Source organism: Periplaneta americana, chromosome 8, assembly GCF_040183065.1.
Source record: "Periplaneta americana isolate PAMFEO1 chromosome 8, P.americana_PAMFEO1_priV1, whole genome shotgun sequence".
NCBI lineage: Eukaryota > Metazoa > Arthropoda > Insecta > Blattodea > Blattidae > Periplaneta > Periplaneta americana.
In genome coordinates, this window is record NC_091124.1 from 132,381,071 (window position 1) to 132,404,054 (window position 22,984).

General features: G+C 34.4%; 2 protein-coding genes across 3 annotated transcripts in view; one reads left to right on the top strand and one right to left on the bottom strand.

The window, feature by feature from the left end:
- The window catches only part of lobo (lost boys), a 782,641-nt gene extending 782,526 nt beyond the window's left edge, over nt 1-115 (bottom strand). Inside the window, exon 1 of the mRNA XM_069833633.1 lies at nt 21-115. The gene's annotated coding sequence lies outside the window, so the exon portion shown is untranslated. The remainder of the gene's footprint in view (nt 1-20) is intronic.
- The window catches only part of Urm1 (Ubiquitin-related modifier 1), an 82,640-nt gene that overhangs the window by 728 nt on the left and 58,928 nt on the right, over nt 1-22,984 (top strand). For both annotated transcript variants that reach the window (XM_069833642.1, XM_069833641.1), the window contains one exon: nt 21,227-21,308. In XM_069833642.1, coding sequence (XP_069689743.1) covers nt 21,227-21,308 — 82 coding nt within the window. The remainder of the gene's footprint in view (nt 1-21,226; nt 21,309-22,984) is intronic.

Genomic DNA, 22,984 nt, shown 5'->3' on the forward strand with positions numbered 1-22,984 from the left:
AAAACAAACACTGAAAATACCTTAGTTTTGTAGTGTGGAGTAGTAGAAACTCGATGTGATCACTGGGAGAGCTGTGGTTCCACCCAACCCGCCCTAAATAGGTTCCTTACTTATATAGGTAGAGTGGGAGAATGATTGCAGTGTCGCCAACTGTGGTAACCATTCATATTATCTTAAGGGGCCTTTACACCGAGGCAACTAGTTGCCTACAGCCTGCGATTGTTGGTTGCCACTTGGGTTGCCACGCAGCATGCTGTCGGGAGCAATCATTGCAGCATGCTGCCGACTCATTTACGCCCATTGCGATTGGTTGCTTTAATTTTTGAGCGAGTTTATGCAGAAATGTCGGTGCAGACAGTTGCTGCTGTTGCCTACCTACTTTTGAACAGGAGGAGGAAACTTATTCAGGGAAAGACTTGGTGTAGGAAGAGCTTCATAAATAGTGATATACATCGCAATGACTTTTTAAATAAACTGCTTGCTGATGACGCTTATCTGTTCAGAAATTTTACCTGAATTAGTAAAGAGGACTTCGATTACCTTCTCATTTCAAAATCCGATACAAATTATTTATCGAGGTAGTATACCAGCTGAAAAACTACATTGCACATTTTTAATGTGTTCGGTATTTTGTGTATTCCGAAAACATTACTTTTGAATGTAGAAAACAAAACGGGTCAGGAAGTTTCGAGTGTGAAAGGCAGGATGAAACAATTATCCCGGGGCATAGCGAATTGTAACTCGAGGAGACACAGGCATTCTAGACCTTCAGAGACTTCCTAGAAGACAGAAAGAAGCAACAAAGGCTATCAGGGATGAGTTTAAAGCCTACTTCGTGTCAAGTGAAGGAAGTGTCTCATAGCAAGGCACTTATATTTAGACGTGTTTATCCTGTTAAAATTTGGCATAAAACTGAAGATTTGTGCTAAAAGTGAAAGTATTTATGGAAAATGTTCATTGCTATTATTGTATATAATAAAGGCATTTAAATAATTAAACCGGCTCTTTATTATTTTCCTGACAATGCATTTATTTCATAACAGGCATCCTATTATTTTAATTTTACATAAAAATGCATTTGATCAATAATATCATGATTTTATGTACACTAAATACAAACACTTGCCTCGGAATCAATATTCTTATCAGTTGAAAGTCACTTTCTTGGCGCGTCAACATCAAGAAGAAAACACAGTGAAGCGAAATGCACCCACTGATCACCCTGAGCTGACCAGCTTTTTTTCTTCCTGTAGCTGTGGAATGTTGTTCTCAAATTTTTTACTTTGTCTTTAGCTTCCTTTACTGCCACAATCGAACTTTAAAGCTATTTTTTTCCCATAACTTCAACTACTTTCTATTATCTTTGTAATTGGGATCTCGCAAGTCCCACAAAATGTGATTTTCATGGTATTCTGCAATTAGAAGCTTTGTTTTATTTTTGTCTCTATCGCTTGGTCCGAAAGGTTGTGGGTTCGAGTCCTGCCACCCTAGACAAGTGAGCACCCTGCAGCATGCGATCGTGCCGCATGCTGCGTGATTGCCTAGGGTGCTTCAGTGTAAAGACATTTTAAGCTTGCGAACTGGAGCAACCGGAGGATTAGCGCCGCAAGCCATACTCAAAGTGAGAATCTTGCAGCATGCGATCGTGCCGCATGCTGCGTGATTGCCTATGGTTGCTTCAATGTAAAGCCGCCTTTATGTACCTAACAAAACCTAATCTAACGTAACCTAACCTAACATACTACACACCTATTGTAACATTCCTAACGTTTAGCACACCTGTTGTAACATTCCTCACAGTTTCATTTCGTTTGCCAATATTGGCATCCCTGCTACGCCTATAGCCTGGAACTCAAGAGTCATCTAGTGGAAGTGAAGTGAAACTGCGACTCTGTTAATTACGTTTGCGAAGTTGTTTCTGTATTATCTGCAATAATTATTGTGTCATTGTAGTGATAATTGCATTTATTATTGTACATTAAAAATTTTAATGTGTCTTGGCTGAGATAAAAGTGTTCTAAATTGATTTCCAGCGCCACAATCCCAGTGATAAACATGTGAATATTCGTTAGGAGTCCGTTGGAAGTGGCAGTAGAGTAATAAAACTTGACCAGGATAATCTGTAAGAAGCAAGCTATAAAAATTATGGAGAAAATAGCACTGAGTTTGTTCCGATGATTTCGGAAGGGGAAAATCATGTGGATCTGAAAACAAAATTGTGGAGATGCAGTTGATCGTATATGCAAGCCATAACAAAAGCCTAAACGAACCAAATGTAGCTCACAGATTCGTATATGCAAGGTGTATAAGCAGAGTACGAAGGGAACTACCCTAGGGCTAGTTTAGCCCTCTTGTAATACCAACATAACTTTTGTAACATTACGAAAGTTTCAAGCTATTGTACACTCACGCTATGACTTGCATAGGGTCTATACGAATCTGTGACAGGTTAAGTAAGTTTAGGCTTTTGTTATACCTTGCATATACGAATCTGTGACAGGTTAGGTTAGTTTAGTTTAGGCTTTTATTATGTCTTGCATATTTTTTTATTTTCTGATGTCAGCAATAAAGTACTGTAATGGCGGATTTTCCTTTCCGAAATCATCGAGAAAACCAGAGTTTTTTCCGATGATTTCGGAAGGGAAAATCCGTCATTACACTGCCTTATTACTGACATCAGAAAATAAAAAATCACCAGCCTTTGCCCAGTGAATATGCAAGGCATAATAAAAGTCTAAACTAACCTGATCTGTTTCAGTTTCATATGTGCAAGGCATAACGTGAAACTTTCGTAATGTCACCAAAGTTATGTTAGTATTACAAAGGAGACAGCTAAAGATGTGGAAGTGGAGTACGAGGAACAAACTCAGCACTAGTTTAGCCATTAATAATTTTGGCTAAACTAGCGCTGAGGTGTTCCCTTCATACTCTGCTTATACACCTTGCATATATACGAATCTGTGACAAGTTAGATTTGGTTACTTTTGGTTTTTGTTATGCCTTGCACATACAATCAACTGCATCTCCACAGTTTTCAGTTTTATGATCCACACCTCGCACTTTGCATCCAAATTTAATAGGTATAAGACTAAAAATTTGTCATCCTTGTACAGAATGCTGAAAGCAACTGCTTTCGACATGGAACAGTGCCTAGTCACTGGCTTTGTTGACTGGAAGACATGCCGACTTATTGCAAATGTACTCCAATATAATTTTAACCAATCTTGTATGGAATTTTATAAGAACATCCAGGAAAACGAAATATTATTAAAATCAATCTACTCTTAAAAAAAAAATAAGATATAAGAAGTAAAATTAGGAGTGTAGAGTGAATACTTTTGCATCTTTTTCATTAAAACCATGTTGTTTTGCTGCTACACTTTGTTTCTTTATTTTAAATAATCTGGTTTTGAATTTGAAAAATGACCACTTAGCATTATGTAACGTAATTAGGGTTGCCAGATGTACAGTTTTACCCAGAACAATACGATTTTAGCTCTTTCTACTTTGTGTATGGTGCGAGTCTTAAACTGTATGCCAAATGTTTCATTTTCAAATTCCAAATCACATGCACAGTATCTACGTCACATTTTCAGTATTGTTGGTGGTGGCATAGTAGTATGTATGACAGTAGGCCTACCAGGAAAATTGGTGTATTTTATAGATTAAACTGATGCACAAAAACCGAAACATAATTGTATTTGTAATAAAGTTCTTGCTAAGCTTTTCCCCATTTATGGCGATTATTTTCAGTTATGGCTACTAAATGGAAGGATGAAAAGAATAGAATACTGCAAATGTTATAAAAAATGAACTTTTTGCATATTTCAACAATGATGAAAACTAAAGTGAATTTTACGAGAAGATTTTGTTATATAACTAAATAGTTAAATATGGCATATTCAAGTGGGAAATACAGGTTAAGTACAGGAATATATAAAATGAAAGCGTAAGTTAACAATATAATTACCTATATGACGTAATAAATAATTACAATATATAATGCATAAATCATAAGATTAATTGTATTAATTAATATGTAATATGGTTGGGTAACTGACTGAGAAGGAATGGTGAAGGGGAGAAAAGTTTGGGGCAGAAGAAACTATCAGATGACAGACGACATTAAGATATATGAATCATATGCAGAGACTAAGAGGAAGGCAGAACATAGGAAAGATTGCAGAATGCTGAGTTTCAGTGAAATACATGCATTTGGTCAGAAAACTAAGAATGAATGAATTCTCTTCTTATATACTCAATGTTTTTTCTAAGAAACCGAATGTGGATGAAGGTGTTCTTTATTTCCCATCTCAAAATCTGGCAACCCTAAATGTAATAAAAGGAGAGCCTAACAAAAAGAGGGGGGGGGGGGGGGGTCATTCTTTAGACCAGTTCCCACAGACTGGCTTTATGCCATTTATGCACAATTACCTATTTCGAAAAGTCAGTGTTGCCAAAATAAGAACCCACTGGCCACTGGTCATCTTCTGTCCAGGTCCTTTTATTGCACTTGTCACTGTACTCGTTATTTATAGTAGGTTATTTTACGATGCTTTATCAACAGCTTAGGTTATTTAGCGTCTGAATGAGATGAAGGTGATAATGCCGGTGAAATGAGTCCGGCGTTCAGCACCGAAAGTTACCCAGCATTTGCTCATATTGGGTTGAGGGAAAACCCCGGAAAAAACCCCAACCAGGTAACTTGCCCCGACCGGGAATCGAACCCTGGCCACCTGGTTTCGTGGCCAGACGCTGTACTCGTTATTAGTTACATTATATTCTATATTTGAATAATATAAGAATATGTTATTTATACAGTAAGTTATGTGCACAAATAGATGTGCCCTGAACCAAATAATTGATAACCGAAGATGCTTGTAAAATATGTGGTTCAAGATAAGTAGAGCTAGGAATTTTGGGGGCCAATCTTAATATCTCCTCATATTACTCACGGGACTGACGTCTGATTTGCTTTTTGTTATGGGTTATATAGGTTAAATGAGGAGATAACTAAATGACATGAGGTCGAGGTAGACCAGCCAATCTTTGATATCTTTTCACACCACATACGGAACTGACCTCTAATTTGCATTTCGTTATGAATTAGATGGATTGAATGAGGGAATAGCCAAGTGTCATGAAACAGAGGTATATGACAAGGTTAGTGGACTAGTTGAGGGGATAGTTAAGTGATGTGAGACTGAAAAATGTGAAGAGGTTTTTGTGATGTAAGTACTTTTTCTCTCATGTGTGGAGTGTGGGAAGATACTGAAGTTTCACTGGTAGACGTATGTGAACAAGTTAGCAGTGACAAAGCTAAGGTGTAAATTCTGGGTAGGCTGAAAAAATCTGCTTACCTTATATTTTTTTATGCAGCAGTCCAGGATCGATTCTTCTTGATTGCAAAAGTGTCAGTTACTCATTTCTTGAAACTCTGATCAATAGCAAGTTGTTTAACTAGTTTCTTTTCAATGGCGGTAGTATTGAGAGACTTGGGTGGTTAGTTAGTTGCTGATGCTTAGCATGTTGAAGTTCACCCATTTGCTTTCATGCTTTCCAGTATTGTAATGACAGATCTGCAGCTGTTAAAATTTTACAGTAACTTAAATGTTCTTGAGGTGTGTCATATCCATTATAGTATTATATTTTTTACAAAGTACTGATAAACAATTAGTAGGAAAAATATTTATTTTATATTGATGGGTAGCCAAACAATCCTGTACTGTAAATAATCGAAAAAGTGCGACAGCTTTCATTCTTGGACATTCTGGAATTAAATTTTTATTGTTTAATAAAATATTCCATTGCTTATTTACACTCTCATATATTGTAAAATTCCTTTGCAGAACGAAAAGTTACATTTCTTCAGATCAAATTTCTGCACAGTTAAAGGACAAAACTAAAATTCTTTCAATCATTTATTATCATAATACACTGCTCTCTTAAATTGACTGAGCACATTGGGAATTATTACATTGGTGGCTTTCCCAGAACACACTATGAAATGTTTTATATAAAACAATTTTTATCTTGAAAAGGAAGAAAAACGAGTGAAATTGTATTAAACCTTTTTGTTTGAAACATCTCAAGAATAACCCTCTGAAATTGATGACATTAGGCCTACTTACAGTTCACTCTGTATACGTGCCTGTACACGTGTTTCCTAGAGGCATAAAAGCTGGCCAAAAATACTAAAAGCCACTTTAACACTTTTTTTTTTTACCAATTTTTGGTACCAACTGAAAGATAATATCATATTAACAATATATCAGGTCTACTTGCTTATCTTAGGACAGTGTTTCTCAACTAATGGCTCGCATTCCACTGGGTATACTTGAACAGTAAAGTGGTAGACCCAGTTTTTTCCGTCCATATTAAAGGCGCTTAATTTAACACTTTATATATATAATTAGTATTCATTGAATTAATCTGTGCATTAAGTATTACAAACATTTTACGATTATGTTCAGGACTGTTTAATAGTAACTTTTTAATGATTGTTACATGTTAAAGTAACTACACTGTTTATTATATTTATTACGGAGGCACTTAATAAATAATAAATTCTAAGTGAGCACGCACACAATACAGATTCAGAAACACTGTAGCACTTTAGTAGGGTAAAGAATGTTCATTGATCACTGTTACTAGTATTGGTACTGTCCTCCCCTCCGAAAGTTGCGACTGCGCTTGCAGTAGGCCTGAGCCGTCCCTTGTTTGTTTCAGAACTCAATAGGTTTATGACTGCCACATGTGGTATCCTTTTCTTGTATTTTGTTCGGTTCTCTTGGCGGAAGGATGTTATAAAAGGATCAGAGGTGGCAAGGAGTCAATTGAATACATCCCGATTAGTGGCCTCTCTTGAAATCTTTCTGGCATACTGTTCACGAAATTGCTTAAGGCGTTTATACCTTGCTTCTTGTGCTTCTTCTGAAATTTGTCCAATTGAATGGTAAATTTGCAAAACGACTTAAGTCCACATTTTGGGGGTTTTGAGTTGAGAGCATGATTATGTTACTATGTGCAAGGGTCATCGCTTAGTAACAGAATGACTTTAATCCACGACTTTTGTATAGTTTTCCTTAGCAGCAGAATGTTTGGTTAAGGGGTAAAATAAATTTAGTCCTGGTCTTAAGTTATTTTGCCTGTCAAGTACTGAAGAAACTTACATAATATGTAATTTTAATTATATAATCAGCTGACAAAATGTTTTTTGTCTGTTGTCATTGGTAATTCTTCAGTTGAGAAAATTTATTACGTTTGAAAAACAGAGCATGAAAATGAAAAGCAATATGTTCAGTAATCGTGCTAAACTTGTAGCTGAAGTAAAAAGTATTGCAAAATGGAGCCAAGTTAAGTATCTAGAGAGAGAGGATTTCCTTGCTGTCACATTTGACTACATGAAAAATGTATGCTTGCCTAACACCAGTTCAGGATATGTACTACTATCGCCAGCTCACCGTCTCAGTTTTCTCTGTGCACAGCATGAAAACTAGTGAAATGTCCTTTTGTGTCTACCATGAGGGACAGGCCAAGAAACGTCTTAATGAGGTATGTAATTTTCTCCTGCACACTACTTCGATAACTATGTCACGTCCAGTATATTAAAGAACTATCCGGGACAAAATAAGAACAGCCCACTAATCCAATTCTTAATGGCAATAAGTGCTCAGAAACATTTCTTCAACATCATACTTTTCTCCATCAGAGGTCTGTGCTCTTGTGATTAAAAAATTGTTCAAAATAATGTTGTTCAACAATTGCAATAAGGTTATTTTATGATTTTTGAATAGGCTAAATACATTTAGTTAAACATGTTTATGTGTCAATAAGCTAATAATTATGATGCAGAATTGAAGTTAATTTGCAGAACAACTTAAGTCCTGAAGATAATTAAATTTTTTTACAACCTGAAGAAGAGTACAGAAGTATGAATTTTTATACTAAAAATTTTTCTTTTACATATAAAAAATTATATTGTAACAATATATGGTTCAGCGAAGTCAAAAACAGTTTTCTTTAATTTTCTCAAAACTACTTCTAGGGACATAAGTCGTTTTGTAAATTCAGCATTCAATTGGAAGTAATGCCTCGGAAATAATAGTCGAACCATGAATGTTTATTCTATGTATAGTGACAGGCATGGGATACCAAAAATAGGCTACAGTGAGACAAATAATCTGGCAGTCTCAGTTGTATATTTTTCAAATTCATTTGTGTTTATTTCAGATCCACGGGATATGGTTTTAAGTATAATTCCACATCTGTGGATGAGATTCCTGTCAATGCCTGTTATTTCTGCACTTACTTTATTTTTGCAGCGAATGTTAAATTTTTCGCAATCTCTGCAGATTTTTTTACATTTTGAGTTTTTCTATGCTTAGACCTACTACTGCTCTCCCCAAACTTTGCCTGTGGTCCTCCTCTTTTCTGTAGAGTAGGTTTTATAGTATTTAAATCACATACAAACTCTTTATCTAAACCACTACTCGTTTTTTTTTAATCTATCACTCATCCTGTTAGATTTATCGATTCTGCGAAACAAATTAATGAAAAAACGAGAAACATGTCTTTCTAACAATTTAATTTGATCATGGGAGACTTCTAGACCGATTTTGTAATAAGAAACTGCAATACTACGTCTTTCTGTTTCTTACGACCACTTTTTTCCTTCTGTAAAGTATCAAACAATTCTTTCCTTTTGCAACGGTACTCAATTCTGGAACCAAAATAAATTACTAAAAATTTGTTATTTTTTACTTTTATAACTATTTGATAGCCAAATTGAACATAGTTTTGCTGTAGAGAAGAAATTAACTGATACTGAGAATATTCGTATTTTAGACGATTAATTTGAAATACGCCAATACATATATTTATCTAAATTTTATCAAAAGGGGCAAATATGGGCAATTTTACCTTTCAAGATCATCAAGTAAACATGTCAGGCTACACGTTGGTCAAGGAAATAACATGGGGCAACGTGAGGCAATTTTTGCTGGTCTGCATAAAGACCGAACATAAGGAATCACAAAATAAAATTTTACATAATATGATTATGATTCCTCAGCGAATCATAATATACTTAATCATTATAATAATAACGTATTCTTAATTCAGAAACATAACTCTAACAATCCATAATAACATTTACCTGAGAATCAACCACAGAAGTATAAAAAATAATAATTGAAATTCTAATTGAAAAACAAACAATCACAACACAGCAAAAACGACACTTCAGGCACTACTTTCAAAGGTTCGAATACAACTGCGTAGAATTAGACCTGCTACGAGGGTGGCTGTTTTATGACCGCCAGACCTTGGAGATAGTTGGGGTATATTGCAAACACCATAAAATTAAAAGTGAAAAAATCATTTTTGACCAGCTTTTGAGCCTCTTGGAAACACTGTGCTATGGTTTGAACCATAGACATTTTGGAGCACTGTTGGTTGACTTAGACAGCGATTATGAAGACATGCCATATTACACTTACGTGAGATGGGTAAGTAGAGGAGTTGTTCTGAAACAATTTCTCGAATTGAAGGAAGAAATTATCTTGTTTATGGAAATGAAAGGGCAAAACATTCCTGAACTATATGACACTATGATCCTATAGGATCTTTCTTTGTTTTGCGACATCACCAATCACCTGAACAACCTATTCTAAATACTACAGTGCAAGGCAGAGAGGTTATAATTATTGAATTGTTTCATATGATAAGGGCCTTCCAAACAAAGCTGACATTAACTTACTCCATTTACAAATAATAGCAAAGAGTTTGTATCACTTTAAAGCCCTACAATCTTTCCAAGTAGAAATAAACGAGAATTTAATTTCAAAGTATACACAACTATAACAGGAATTAAAAGAAGAATTTTAGTGCAGATTCAGGGATTTCGCAAGTCTGGAAAAATATTTCTCTATTTTCTCTTCCCCTTATTCTGTCAGAGGTCAGGTTGGAACTTCAGATGGAACCCATTGAATTACAATGTTACAGAATTCTGAAGGACAGCAATTTGAGGATGACACCAAAGGAATTTATGGCACTCTTACCACAAGAAAAATTTTCACAACTTCGAAAGCATGCTGATCATATTGTTGGCATCGCAAACAGTTTTGTACCCTATACAGTGGCCATATTGGATTAATTTGATGTACCGGTAGTCACTATTTTCATAAGAAATTTTATGAAAACCATAGGATTTTGTGTGATATATTGTTTTGTTTTATTATGTTGTGGTACTATATGATGTTTGGAAGCTTTGTTGATGCAGTGAATATTCGGGAGATAGGGAGCATAGCCCCTAAAATTTAATAAACTTGTATATTTTATATCCTGTGGGTTTCATAAAATTTATTACGAAAATGGCGACTATATTCAATCTATGCATATGCTTGCTGTATCGACATCACAGCTCTTCCATCATATCTTTAAAATTACTCAATATGCTATGAAAAAGAGCCAAATATATGTTTTTCAGATAAATTTTTAATATGAGATTTTTTTAAAACCTTTTAAAAGATATGTAACTATTGACAGTAGACAAGAAAGAATCAATATATATGTGGTGGCCATGTCATTTTAGAATCCAAAATTATTTCTAAAAGTTTCACCTGAGAATCAATACATTCTTTGTCAAGTTTACTTAAAGAAAATAAAATATTGTGTGTTTTATTTTCATTGAGACAAAAACCATTAGCCTTGAACCGAACCATTAAGATGTTTCATTCAAAAATCAGGTCATAGATTAATTTAATTATAATCCTATAATATTATTATCTACCTCTGATTGAGGTTCTGACTGATATGTACATCTGTTATCAGGCAGTACATCTCACTTAACAATATGTGTCAGAGGAAAGCAATTGTTTGTATGCATCTGAAGTCTGATTAGAGTAATATGTAGCTAATCGATAATGTATGCAATGGAGGGAGAAAGAAACTGGTCACCCTACTCCATTATCTCCTGGTCTAGTTGTCTCAAAAGTGGTGCTATATTGGTATTGCTTGTGAGGTTCAGACAGTTGATTAAACAAACAATATTATTATCCAAACAAAATAGAGTGGTGTCATCTGCAAATTGGGAGCAGTTGCCACTAATATTTAAAGGGTCAATCCATTGTAATGGGTGTGACATTTGGAAAGAAAGAAGTAAAATTTACAATTCCCATTAAAGTGAAAATCTGAAGAAAACGTCATTAAAATATAGGCCTAGGTCTCAAGCTGCAATCACAAGAAAATGGATTTAGAAAATTGATTGATAACAGAAATATATTTCCTTAAAGTGCTATAATGAGTGTGACAATGTATGGACACAACATTCAACTTACTTAATTCATTTGTAAGACTCTATGATTTGTTAAATCTTTAACAAATGAAAATAATTTACAATATAGCCTAATATTCGCAAAACCTCTCAAAATACAAAGCTGATAAATAGTTTGGAGTAAAGGTAAAAGGTAAAGGTATCCCCGTAACATGCCATGAAGGCACTTGGGGGGCATGGAGGTAGAGCCCCATGCTTTCCATGACCTCGGCACTAGAATGAGAAAGATAAAAAAAAAGTGTAACAGGTGTGACACCCTTTTGTAACTGGTGTGACTTATTAAGAATGGAACACAAGGAATTCACAGAATAGAAAACATTATATTTACCATATATTTATAGTTTTCTGAAACTTGTAATACTTTTTGTTGCCTTTTACCATTAGTTCTGATTCTGGAAGAATGGCTTTTATTTGATCAAAACTTACATATGAAATCTCTTCTGCATTCACCTGGAACATCTTTGCTTGCTTACCTGAAACATGACCCAGGAGTTGAATCATTTACCTCTATCAAGTTACGTTTACCACATTCATCATAATGTCCACTAACAGTAAGTAATGTTATTGATGTTTCTGCATTGATTGCATCATGCATAAGGTAGCCTATATTTTTTACATTTTTCACAAATATTTTCCATCCATGTTTCACTATGAATGGCTCCTCTTTAAGGGCCATTTAGGCCCTGCCCCAGTCCCCATTTTTGAGAACGCAAATTACAATATAATGCAGTATATTTCATATTAAAATCGTCTTCCTTAATGTGTTTCCAATATGGAAAATATATATATATATATATAGGCTACATTGACACAATTCCGCGAGAGAATGGACTGACTGGACCTGTGACAGTCCTCCCTGTACGTAGTTCATTTTAGCGCTAAAGTTTGGACAGTAACACAAGCAGTTCTTCTCCATCCCTTTCCCCATCCCTTCACAGTCTTCTAGTGTTACTTGGGGCCGGCCCTTCTGCTTAGTTCTGCCTATAATACATTAAGTTACACGAAAAGTGCATGTGAGTATGTACAGCGTTTAATGTGTATAAGTATGTTTACAAAAATGTGTATAACATTATACCATTAAGTAAAAGTATTATAAAGTGTGCAAAAGCGTTTGAAAGAATGAATACAGTAGACAGTTTGATTCACACTTCTTTGACAATTAAAGCTCTCGGACCTTTTCAGCCTAAAAATATTAATATCGTTCAACAGGATGGAAAGAAATGCAGAAAATTTTGTTCTGAATGGTTTGATAAGCATGTGAGAAACGAAAATCGTTATAGTAACTTATTGTTTTCATTGTCTGGTTTTTGGGGGCAAAACTCTGTGGTCTAACAAGGGGTGCACAGATTTAAAGCATTTTTTGTCTGGGAGAGTAAAATCATGTGAAAATTCTACAACACATATTAACAACGCTATAGCATATAGGCTAAAACTTTAAGTGTTGTGTCAATTCAAAAGAAGCGTGTGACATCATAACTTGTCAAATAAAGTGACAGATTCCAAACTTCGGGAATTTTTTCTGCATTTTCGATAGTTTATCCAAAAAAATTCCCTATATAATTTCCGTGAGTCATTGCTTCATACCCTTATTGTGCGATACAAAATGCTGAATACGGAAAGATTTAGAAATGAACTAAGTGCATTGTACTCTAATCCCATGTTCAGGAATGTACCTAGGTATCTCTAGTCGTTAATGTTTACTCCATACAAATGACCTTACAGACACACTCCAGGAAGTAACAAAATTGTTGGAAATAGTTCTTGTGACTCTGTGGCTACTGCCGAAGCAGAGCGTCGTTTCAGCACTCTTAAGCGCATAAAATCTTTGAGAAACACTATGACACAAGAAAGATTAAATTCACAGGGTGTTCTTTATATTCACAAGGAACTACGTACACAAAATAACGAACTATAATTCGAAAGTGATTGAAAAATTTGCGCATCAAAAGAATAGAAAAGCAGCATAGCTATACAAATAATCGGCCACTGTAAGTTTGTTGATTTGTTTAACTTGATTATTGTTTTATTAAGCTAATTATGCAGGTACTATAACCATTGTGTAGAAATATTTTAATTATTGCATGTTTTATTCTTTTCAATATTAAATTTGGCTCGGATTGACTGGACGGTGTGACTTTTGGTGTTTCAAATAAGTACTTCAGTACGATTCTTGGCATCTCTCAGTGCAGTCCCTACCCGGAGATCAGATTGTGGGACTATTTTATCTCCGGAGAATTTTACACTGAGGGACTCCATGAATCATAAGCAGTGAAAAATATAGTGGGACTGCGTTGGTGTTAATGCAGCTTATGTGGGTACCTCTTTGTTACTTGTTAGCTTAAACAACAAGTTTAAGCCCCCTCACCACGACAAAGTGAGTACCCACCTCAGTACCTCAGTAAGTAATCATTTATCTTTATCCAAAAAAATTGCAGGTGGTATACCTCAAGGTTCTGTTTTAAGCCCAAATTTATTTAATATAATGTTACATGACTTACCTGATGTTGTTTCACCTGAGGTAAAAATAAGTATTTATGCAGATGATGTTACAGTATGGGCTACGAACAAAGATCCAAACGAATCATTAAGAGTTATACAAACAGCTGTAAATAATATCAGTAATTGGGCATCCAAGTGGAATCTATCTGTCTCACAATCAAAAACTGAATATACTATCTTCACAAGAAGATATAGCTTAAAAAACTATAAACCTCACATTTATTTGAAAAATCAAGAAATTCAGTACAATCCAACTCCTAAGATCCTAGGATTAATTTTTGATGAAAAACTTTTATGGAAAACACATTTAACCAATGTTGCTTCACAGTGTCTACCACGATTAAATCTCATGAAGATCATAGCTAATAGGAAATGGGAATCAGATATCACGACAATCCGCCTGTTTTATGATGCTTATATATGATCAAAATTGACGTATGGATGTGAAATATTGGGAGGAGCATCAGCAACTCATCTAGAAAAAATTTCTGTTCTTCAAAACTCAGCCTTAAGATTATGCCTAGGGGTACCAAAAACCACATCAACTGTTACCCTAGAAATTGAATGTAATATTCAACCAATCAGACACTATATATTACGAAAGGATCTAAAAATACATTTAAAATTGCAAGCGTCATCCAGATCTCAGATATCCTTCAAATTGTCAGATGATATCCTGTGTAATTTCTATAAAATAAAAAAAGAAGAAATACCAATCTATATCACAGACACAGTCATTGCCAAAACTCCAGTTGTGAACGAAATTCCTCCATGGAAATGGGTGATTCCAGAACATAGCATATACATTCCAGGAAATCATTCCAAAAATGATCCTCCATACATTCTTAAGATAGATGCCATGGAACTACTCTGCAGCACATATAAGGATCTCCTTCAAATTTATACAGATGGATCTCTAAATCCTAATAATGAGACATCAGGAGTAGGGTATCATATTCCAAAATATTAAGAAAGTTATTTCATACCATGTTCATCCACCTCCAGCCTTGACACTGAATTGCTAGCTATTGATGCTGCTCTTCAGTGTGTTACTCAAATTTCTGAAAAATCTATTTGCATACTTACTGACTCCAAAGGGGCTATATTTAATATAATTAAATATGTACCAAACCTATATGCACATAGAATTATTCCAATTCAGAAACAACTAAGTAAACTAAAAAAACTCAAAAAGGAAATAACATTTCACTGGATACCTAGTCATTGTGGCATACTTGGAAACGAGAAAGTCGATAATATTGCAAAACAGGCAACATATTTGCAACCAAGATCTCTTCAAGTGATATCTCTATCCATTGCTTTTGCTTCAATAAAGTCTCATTTTACAAACCTATGGATCAACAATTGGCTCTCTTCTGACAAAGGAAAAATTTTACAGTCTGTTCAAAAGAAACCAAATGACCTGGAAATGTACAAAAACTTGCCCAGACATGTTCAAACATTTTTAACAAGAGCCAGAACAGATCACATTGTCACTCAATTGTACCTATACCTATTTCACATTTATGATAATCCTACTTGTCTGTGGTGTAATAATCATGATGAAGATCTGGAACACATTCTTCTATACTATCCATCCATAAACCACAAAACAAGTAAATTAAAATCATCAATACCAGTTGCAGAAGACACAGCCCTGCAGTATATATTGACTACACCCCAACTCTGGCTACTAGCAACAGGCATCTATAATGAACACCAATTAAAATATCCCTCATTTCTCGTGAGGGGCAACGGCTGAATGGACTACAGTGGACTATATGTTGTCAGCAAACAGCTGGATACATTAAGAAGATTGATTGATGTTTTATTCTTAAGTATTTTTTCTAGTCCAACGGTTGATAATATGAACTCATATGTTGATGTAACTATAACGACATTCGAGAGGAACCTATAGAGTCATACGGTATAAGACATGAGTTTATTTTTTATCTGGCCCCCCTAGCCTAGAACTCACGAGCCGCCACTGAATGTCACAAGAAACTTTGGAAAGAAATTCATTGAGCAAGGATGGAAAATTAGTCAAAATCGTAGAAAGAGAATTAAGTTTAGTTAAGTATTTGAAATTTTCATGGTAAATACATACTCAAATATTATGAGACTGCAGAAAGTGAAAAAACAAATGAATTGGTCGTAGCTAAAAGGCATTATGTCAAAAAATCCTATTTTTATGTTTTTATTTAATTAGGGGTTTAAAAGTAAGCTGTATCGAACGATGGAGAAAATAATTTTGTCAGACTTCTCCTTATGCTAGGAATCACTATTTATATTAGGGCATACGGAGGGGAAAAGCATTATGTCACTGACAACATGCCATAGACATTGTGAGCTGTGTGGCAACACTGAGGTATAACTCGCTTTGTTATGATTTCACATGTAAATATCACACTCAACAATGAACATGCTCTTTTTAATTTTCAATACTTATTCTGTTGATTATATTGTGTGTTATAGTTTATTTTTGTGTGGTGATTTTGTGAGAAATGTTCCAAAAAGGAAAAGAAATTAATCTAGTCACAAAAGAAATGTTATTAAAAATGCTGTTGTTAAAGGCTTGGCTGATGTAAATTAATGGTGGACAACAAGTAAATGAAAACAGGAGAAGACTACAAGTTAGTGCAAATGTATTATTACAAATTATATCACTTAATTTCGCACTACAGAACTTATGAAGAAATACATCAGATTTTGATGTTTTGAAACATTTTAGTGAAGATGAAAAAAAACTATATTCTGACAAGTTTAATACCTACAAAATAAAAACCACACCATGATAAGAATGTGCATGTCTTTAACAGTCAAAAGAAGGTTTAATACAATAACACATAGATTTCCTGAACACAGGCATTTTCATCTGTCATATGGCAGAAATTTCGGCAATTTAAAAAAACTTAACAAGTTTGACAGAGCGCACAAACCCCAAGAATATGTAGAACTTGCAGCAAATAGCAAGAAGTAAGTTGAAGTTCATGTTGTGGACTAAGGTGAAATATTAAATTTTGATACCCGGTGGCTTAAACTATTCAAGAAAATCGCTATCTCTAATGAAACTAAATTACTTGAAAGAAACAAAAGCAAGAGTATTCTCTACTGCATATTTTAAACAGTTTATACATGGTGTTAAAAAAAGTATCCAATATTTTAGGAGGTGTTAGTATGCATCGAAACATGAAAATAATGTCTAATAAACATAGGTCCTACAACACGTAGCCTATTTTCTGAGATCTGAACACTAGTTCATAAGAGGTGCTAAGTGTGATATCCATTCATGGCAATGCATTCCTCTACCCTTAGGCGTAAGGACTCATTCACTCTTTGAAATTTGTTTTAATATGTTAATAAGAAAGTCCTGATAACCATCCCCAGTTAATCTCTATGATAGCATGTATGGCCCTATTAATCTATCACAAAGAATGCCTGTCCCCTACAGTGATTGAGAATTGGTGCTGATGCCTTGTTTCTTCAACTGCATCGGGATTTTCATCTGCCCACACATGCCGATTATGAAAATTCACAACACCATCTCTGTTGAATCCCACTCAAATCAGCAACCAGACTTTTGTTTTCAGTATTCCTTGTGACGTATCATTATTCCATGATAGGGGTGTCAATTACGGTATGATTATGAGGCAGTCTGCTGTATTGTAGGGCAGAGAAATGCATTGTCATAAATGGACGTCACATTGAGCACTTCTTATTAACAAATGTACAGAGCTCAGGAAGTGTGTATTGTAGGACTCTATTGTCTATTAGACATTATTTTCTTGTTTTGATGCATACTATCACCTCCTAAACCTCTGCAGTGGCTGAAGACCTTCAAACTGTCACACAGACGGCCCAGGTTCGATTCTCGGTCAGATCTGGGATTTTTTTCATTCCCCGAATGTCAGCTGGTGACGTATGAAGGGTGCTGGCCTAGGGACGAGTGGGGTTGCCTGCTCGAAACCTGGACACACAGAGAACCTTAGTGTGGTCAGCTGGTGTGGGTTTGGGAATGCATCACCAGAGGATCAACGCAATAGATCTTAACAGGTCGCAGTGCTGGGCCATAGTGCCCCCCTCCGTTAAATTCAATTCAAATTCAATTCAACCTCTTAAAATAATGGATACTTTTTTAATCCCTTGTATATTTCAGATTTTACAGTTTCTTCAATGAAACAGACACTCTCTCTGAGAAAGTCAGAGTTAAACATTCTTTGTACAAAGTTTCAAGATAAAGCATATTTTGATGGGAAAGTACGAACCAATTCTAAAAGATACAGGATATTAAAATATTAGTTAAATGTGTGAAACCTAAGGCACTGAGTTTTTAAGAAAAAATTCTGAAATAGCTTGCAGGAGATACTACCGCCAGGGGAGGAGATGATGACAGATCAGTAATGGATAGAGAATTTAACATGTAATGTATTTGAACAGCTTTTTTTTTTTTTTTTTTTTGCTAATTTTTCAAATTTTTTTAAATAGCCTGTGTTGACTTTTTATACAAGTAAACCTATTATTATCTAGTTATTAATTTTGAGTTATATAAAATTTCAAACTGGTTCCATTATTGGAAATCAATTTCCGTGCTAAAAGACATTATGACAGTTTTATATACTTATTTGTAAAAGATTAAACAACTCTAAATATTTATTCATTATTGAAAATGTTGCTTCTGTCGGTACTCTACAATACTGAATGAGTGAAAAATGTGTACAAAAAAACTTTTGAAGATATGTAAATTTTTTTTAATCTCCTAGAAAGTTGTAAAAACTGACATAATGCCTTTTATCTCTGACTGATTCAAATGTGGGTGAAAATTAAAAAAAAAACGATCTTCTGATTTTAATATCAGGACACTGTAACTGAAAATTTTTTAATAATTCACCAATGAACTTGATGAAATAATGCTTAGAAACATGTTTGCATTTCCCAGTGCCATGCCATTTCAGTGATATGTCTTTACATCCAGGTGCTTGCCAACTGATGTTGTCTTTGCAGCAAAATTCTTCTACCAGTTTCTTTGTTTCTTCTGCTACACCATTTTTTTTTGTCAATTCCTTGTTCGTTTTATGAAAAAGTTGTCTTCTTTCATTTTCTGGTGGAATTATATCCATAATTAATTTACGAACAAAAGCTAATTTCTTCCTGGGACTAGTGTATGTGGCAAATGATGTTTCACCCTGTTTGTGGCTTTTCCTAATGACCGAGTAGTTTTTGTAAGAATTCATGGATGCAATGAGATTTTCTGGGTTGGTATTGGCCTTCTTTTTAATAGTTCCCTTTTCTTCTTTCTGCATCCCTCTTTCTTTCTCTTTCAAAGTGAGTTTCACATTTTTCTAAATCTTTCTTAATTTTTTCTCATTCTTTGCATTCTAGTTGTATACAGCTTATAATTTCATTTTCTTAAGAGAGAATCGAAAATAATTTGTGTGCTTAATTTCATGAAATTTTATATAAAACAATAACTAAAAGAATAATTATTATGCAGTATGTACCTACTTAAATATTCTTGCAAACCAATGTATATCAGTGAATTTTTTGTAGTCATTATAGACGATATTTAAATCTCTTCTTATTTTGCTTGTCACACCTGTTACATATTTCTTTCAGTGAAAATAAAGTTCATTTAAAGTACATTGTTAGAAACCAATGTTAACCTCACTCTCCAAAAAAAAAAAGCATGTTAATCACTATCATATGTCACTGCAATAAACTTTTACTATTTTTGTAACGGGTGTGATATTGGAACTGTGTTATATTTACCCAAGAATTACACAAACAAAAACTTACTAACATAAGCTATGGAGTAGATAATAAGATTTCTTAAAGCAGTCTTCAGCCAACAATGACCTGGTATTCCTCTTCACTTTCACAGTAACTTATTGCTAATTTTATTTGTCAGAACCCCTCTGCTGGTAAGTATTTCTCTTATCTATAAATTATATTAAAAATGAATAAATGATAAAATACTAAACACAATTATTTTATGCTACAAAACTACAATGCTTTTCCTATCTTATGCTCCATTAATAATAGAGTTAATACATTTTTAATTTTTTACTTGTCCACATTTTCATGGTAGGTTATTATTATTAACCATGACCAAAAACAGAAAGGGTCCAAGAACCGATCCTTGAGAAACTTTGCTCTCAATTTCAGTCTCATTCGAGTATGTATCATTATGAAATACTATTTGATTATGCCGTTTCAGATAAGTTCTAAACAGTTCCAATTCGACTCTGATGATACCATAGTGATAAAGTTTAGAAATTTATGTTGTATGTGATGGGCGTGAGATTGTGACAGACGAACTGCAGCCTGAATGCCCAGGGACATTGACTACAGAGATGAATGTCGAATGTGAGAATGCCATGATTATCGCCGACTGACAGGTTATCATGGGTAATGTTGCCTCAGCACTGAATATTTGACGTGCCCAAGTGCACCACATCATGAGGGAAATCCTTGACTGTCACTGCCGCCACCACTGCCAAAGTCACCAACTGAAACACAACTTTAGATTAACGGATGTCAAAAAACTTACGCATGACATAGTTAGTAGACAATGTCACTAAAGAAGACTGGGTCTCTCATGTTAGGCGTCCTACTAAAATAAAATAAAAATAATATAAAAATAAAAAAAAGAATGTTAGGCATGCAGAACAGCTTCAGAAGGAAGATTTTAACAAAGAAGTTGCAAGGGATGAAAGTGTGCAGTGTATTATAATTAACTTGCGAGAAGAAAGTGATGATTCTGAGTGAAGTGATGAAGATGACACCTCTGAACAGCTTATCGTTCCATTGCTTTAAAGTATGTTAGTAATTAATATCAACAAGGTAAGATTTTCATTCCTGCATAATTTTCAGTGTGTTGAAGGGTTTCAACTATTATATGCCTACTAGGTTTGGCAAAACCACTCTGCACAGGCATTGGCTGTCCTTCATATGCCATTAAGTATTGCACTCAATATAGTGTCTTTAAATCCTCAATGTTATCTTTTGAAGCATTTTGAACATCTGCTGTAATGTGGTATGTCAGATTATTTTTTTTTAAATTCTGTTTATTAATAATGACAATTGTTCTTTTATTACATACATGCACATTGTATAGTCAGGTCTTTTTTTTTTCTTCATGCGAGTGAATGGTATAGTCTTGGCTCTTACATTGTATCTTCGCTGGGTGCTAGCTTGCAGAAACTACTTATGCGGACAACCATAAGAATTACACTGTAGATATAGCTGTCCAACGTCATGATGCTAATAACAAAGTGTTTATATAACATAATACTTATAATAATAGTGATGGTGGAGGTGCTGGTGGCAAAGGAGGATGATTATTCTGTCTTGCAATAGAAGCAACCTAATAGAATGTTGTTAATTTAATTTCAGGGACAATAAAAAGTTTACTGGTGTGGATTAAAGATAATTTACTGAAGGAGCGACCAGAACTTTTTCTTCAAGGAGATTCTGTGTAAGTGATGACTTACTACAGCAGAGAGAGTTATTTTTTGGTTCCACTGTTCGTGCATGGCAGTCTATAGAAGCACCATCAATATGTATTACTGAATAAATCGAAACTGTGAAATTGTTTGATATTTGGAAATAATCATGTAAATTAATTTGGTTTACAAATAAGTATAAAAATGGAAACCATTAATAAATCTCCATTGATACCTGCTTTGAACAGTAGCAGATTTATGCAGCTAAAAAACAACCATAAAAATAAAAAAAACATGATTGCACACAATAATGTACAATTTATTTTAATTATTTTAGGTCTATTGTAGTCACTTTAACTGCAAGGTCATAATATTTTGAATGTCGATTGTCTCTTTGGAATTATATGTTGGATTGGTGCCATTACTGGCCAGTCATTAAACACCCACAGTTACAGCTATCTAATGCCCACCAAGTACAGTCCTTAGGGATTCAATCTTACAAAAAAAAAAAAGAGAGAGAGAGAGTGTGTGTGTGTGTGTGTGTGCGTGCGTGCGTGCGAACTGGGAACTAATCTGGCAATTACATTTTAAATAACGAATTTCCTAGTTATTTTATGGTCGAGAAAACTACTAAAAACATTGATGAGACTAGCATATCCAGGATTCTTAACCTGAGACCTCTCCAGACCACAGAGCTACATTGCTCGGTATAAAGTTTTCTTGCCTGCATAAACAAAGTTTCTTCTGTGTTTTTTTTTCATAGGGTCATAAAAAACATGGTTTATTTAGCTTTTATTTGATTTGAAAACTGTAACAGTGACAAAAAGTTCGTCTTACAGAGACATCTGTAATAGTAAGGAAAAGTTGTCTTACAGAGATATTTAATATAATAGCTTTGATTTTCTAATGGAGTAACATCTTGGGGCCTTTATCCAACCTTTTATTTTATTTCGTAAATTCTGTAAATTTATTTACAAGTAAAACCTGAATTACCATGTCTTTATATCTACAGGAAGCTAACCTAGAGCCCTGGTTGGCGAGTTGGTATAGCGCTGGCCTTCTATGCCCAAGGTTGCGGGTTCGATCCCGGGCCAGGTCGATGGCATTTAAGTGTGCTTAAATGCGATAGGCTCGTGTCAGTAGATTTACTGGCATGTAAAAGAACTCCTGCGGGACAAAATTCTGGCACATCCGGCGACGCTGGTATAACCTCTGCAGTTGCGAGCGTCGTTAAATAAAACATAACTTTAACTTTAAAGCTAACCTAGATGTTGATACAGCTTTGTAAAATAACCCAATAAAATTTTTTAAAAAATCTACAGGAAGCGTGAAAAACCGGGTAAGTCTCCATAAGTAAATTTCAAAGGATGAAGAAAACAAAGTTTACAAGACTCTCCTAAATTGTGTAATTAATTTGGGGAATTGAAATCCTGCATAAATGTGTATTCACATACGGGGTTTCAAAAGGAAATGAGTACAGTCATCTATCACTAATGGTTCTTGGCTTAAAGTGACACCCGGTTTTTCTTGTCTATTGTTAAATTCTTACAGGGACTTACATATTTATGTAGCCTACAAATTTAAAAAAATCATTATTTACGTATATACATAAACATACATTTTAATTATTATTCATTACTTTTCAAAATATTTAATAATACAGTATAAGAACTTTTGCATAATACAATAATGTCTTCTAAGGCATTTA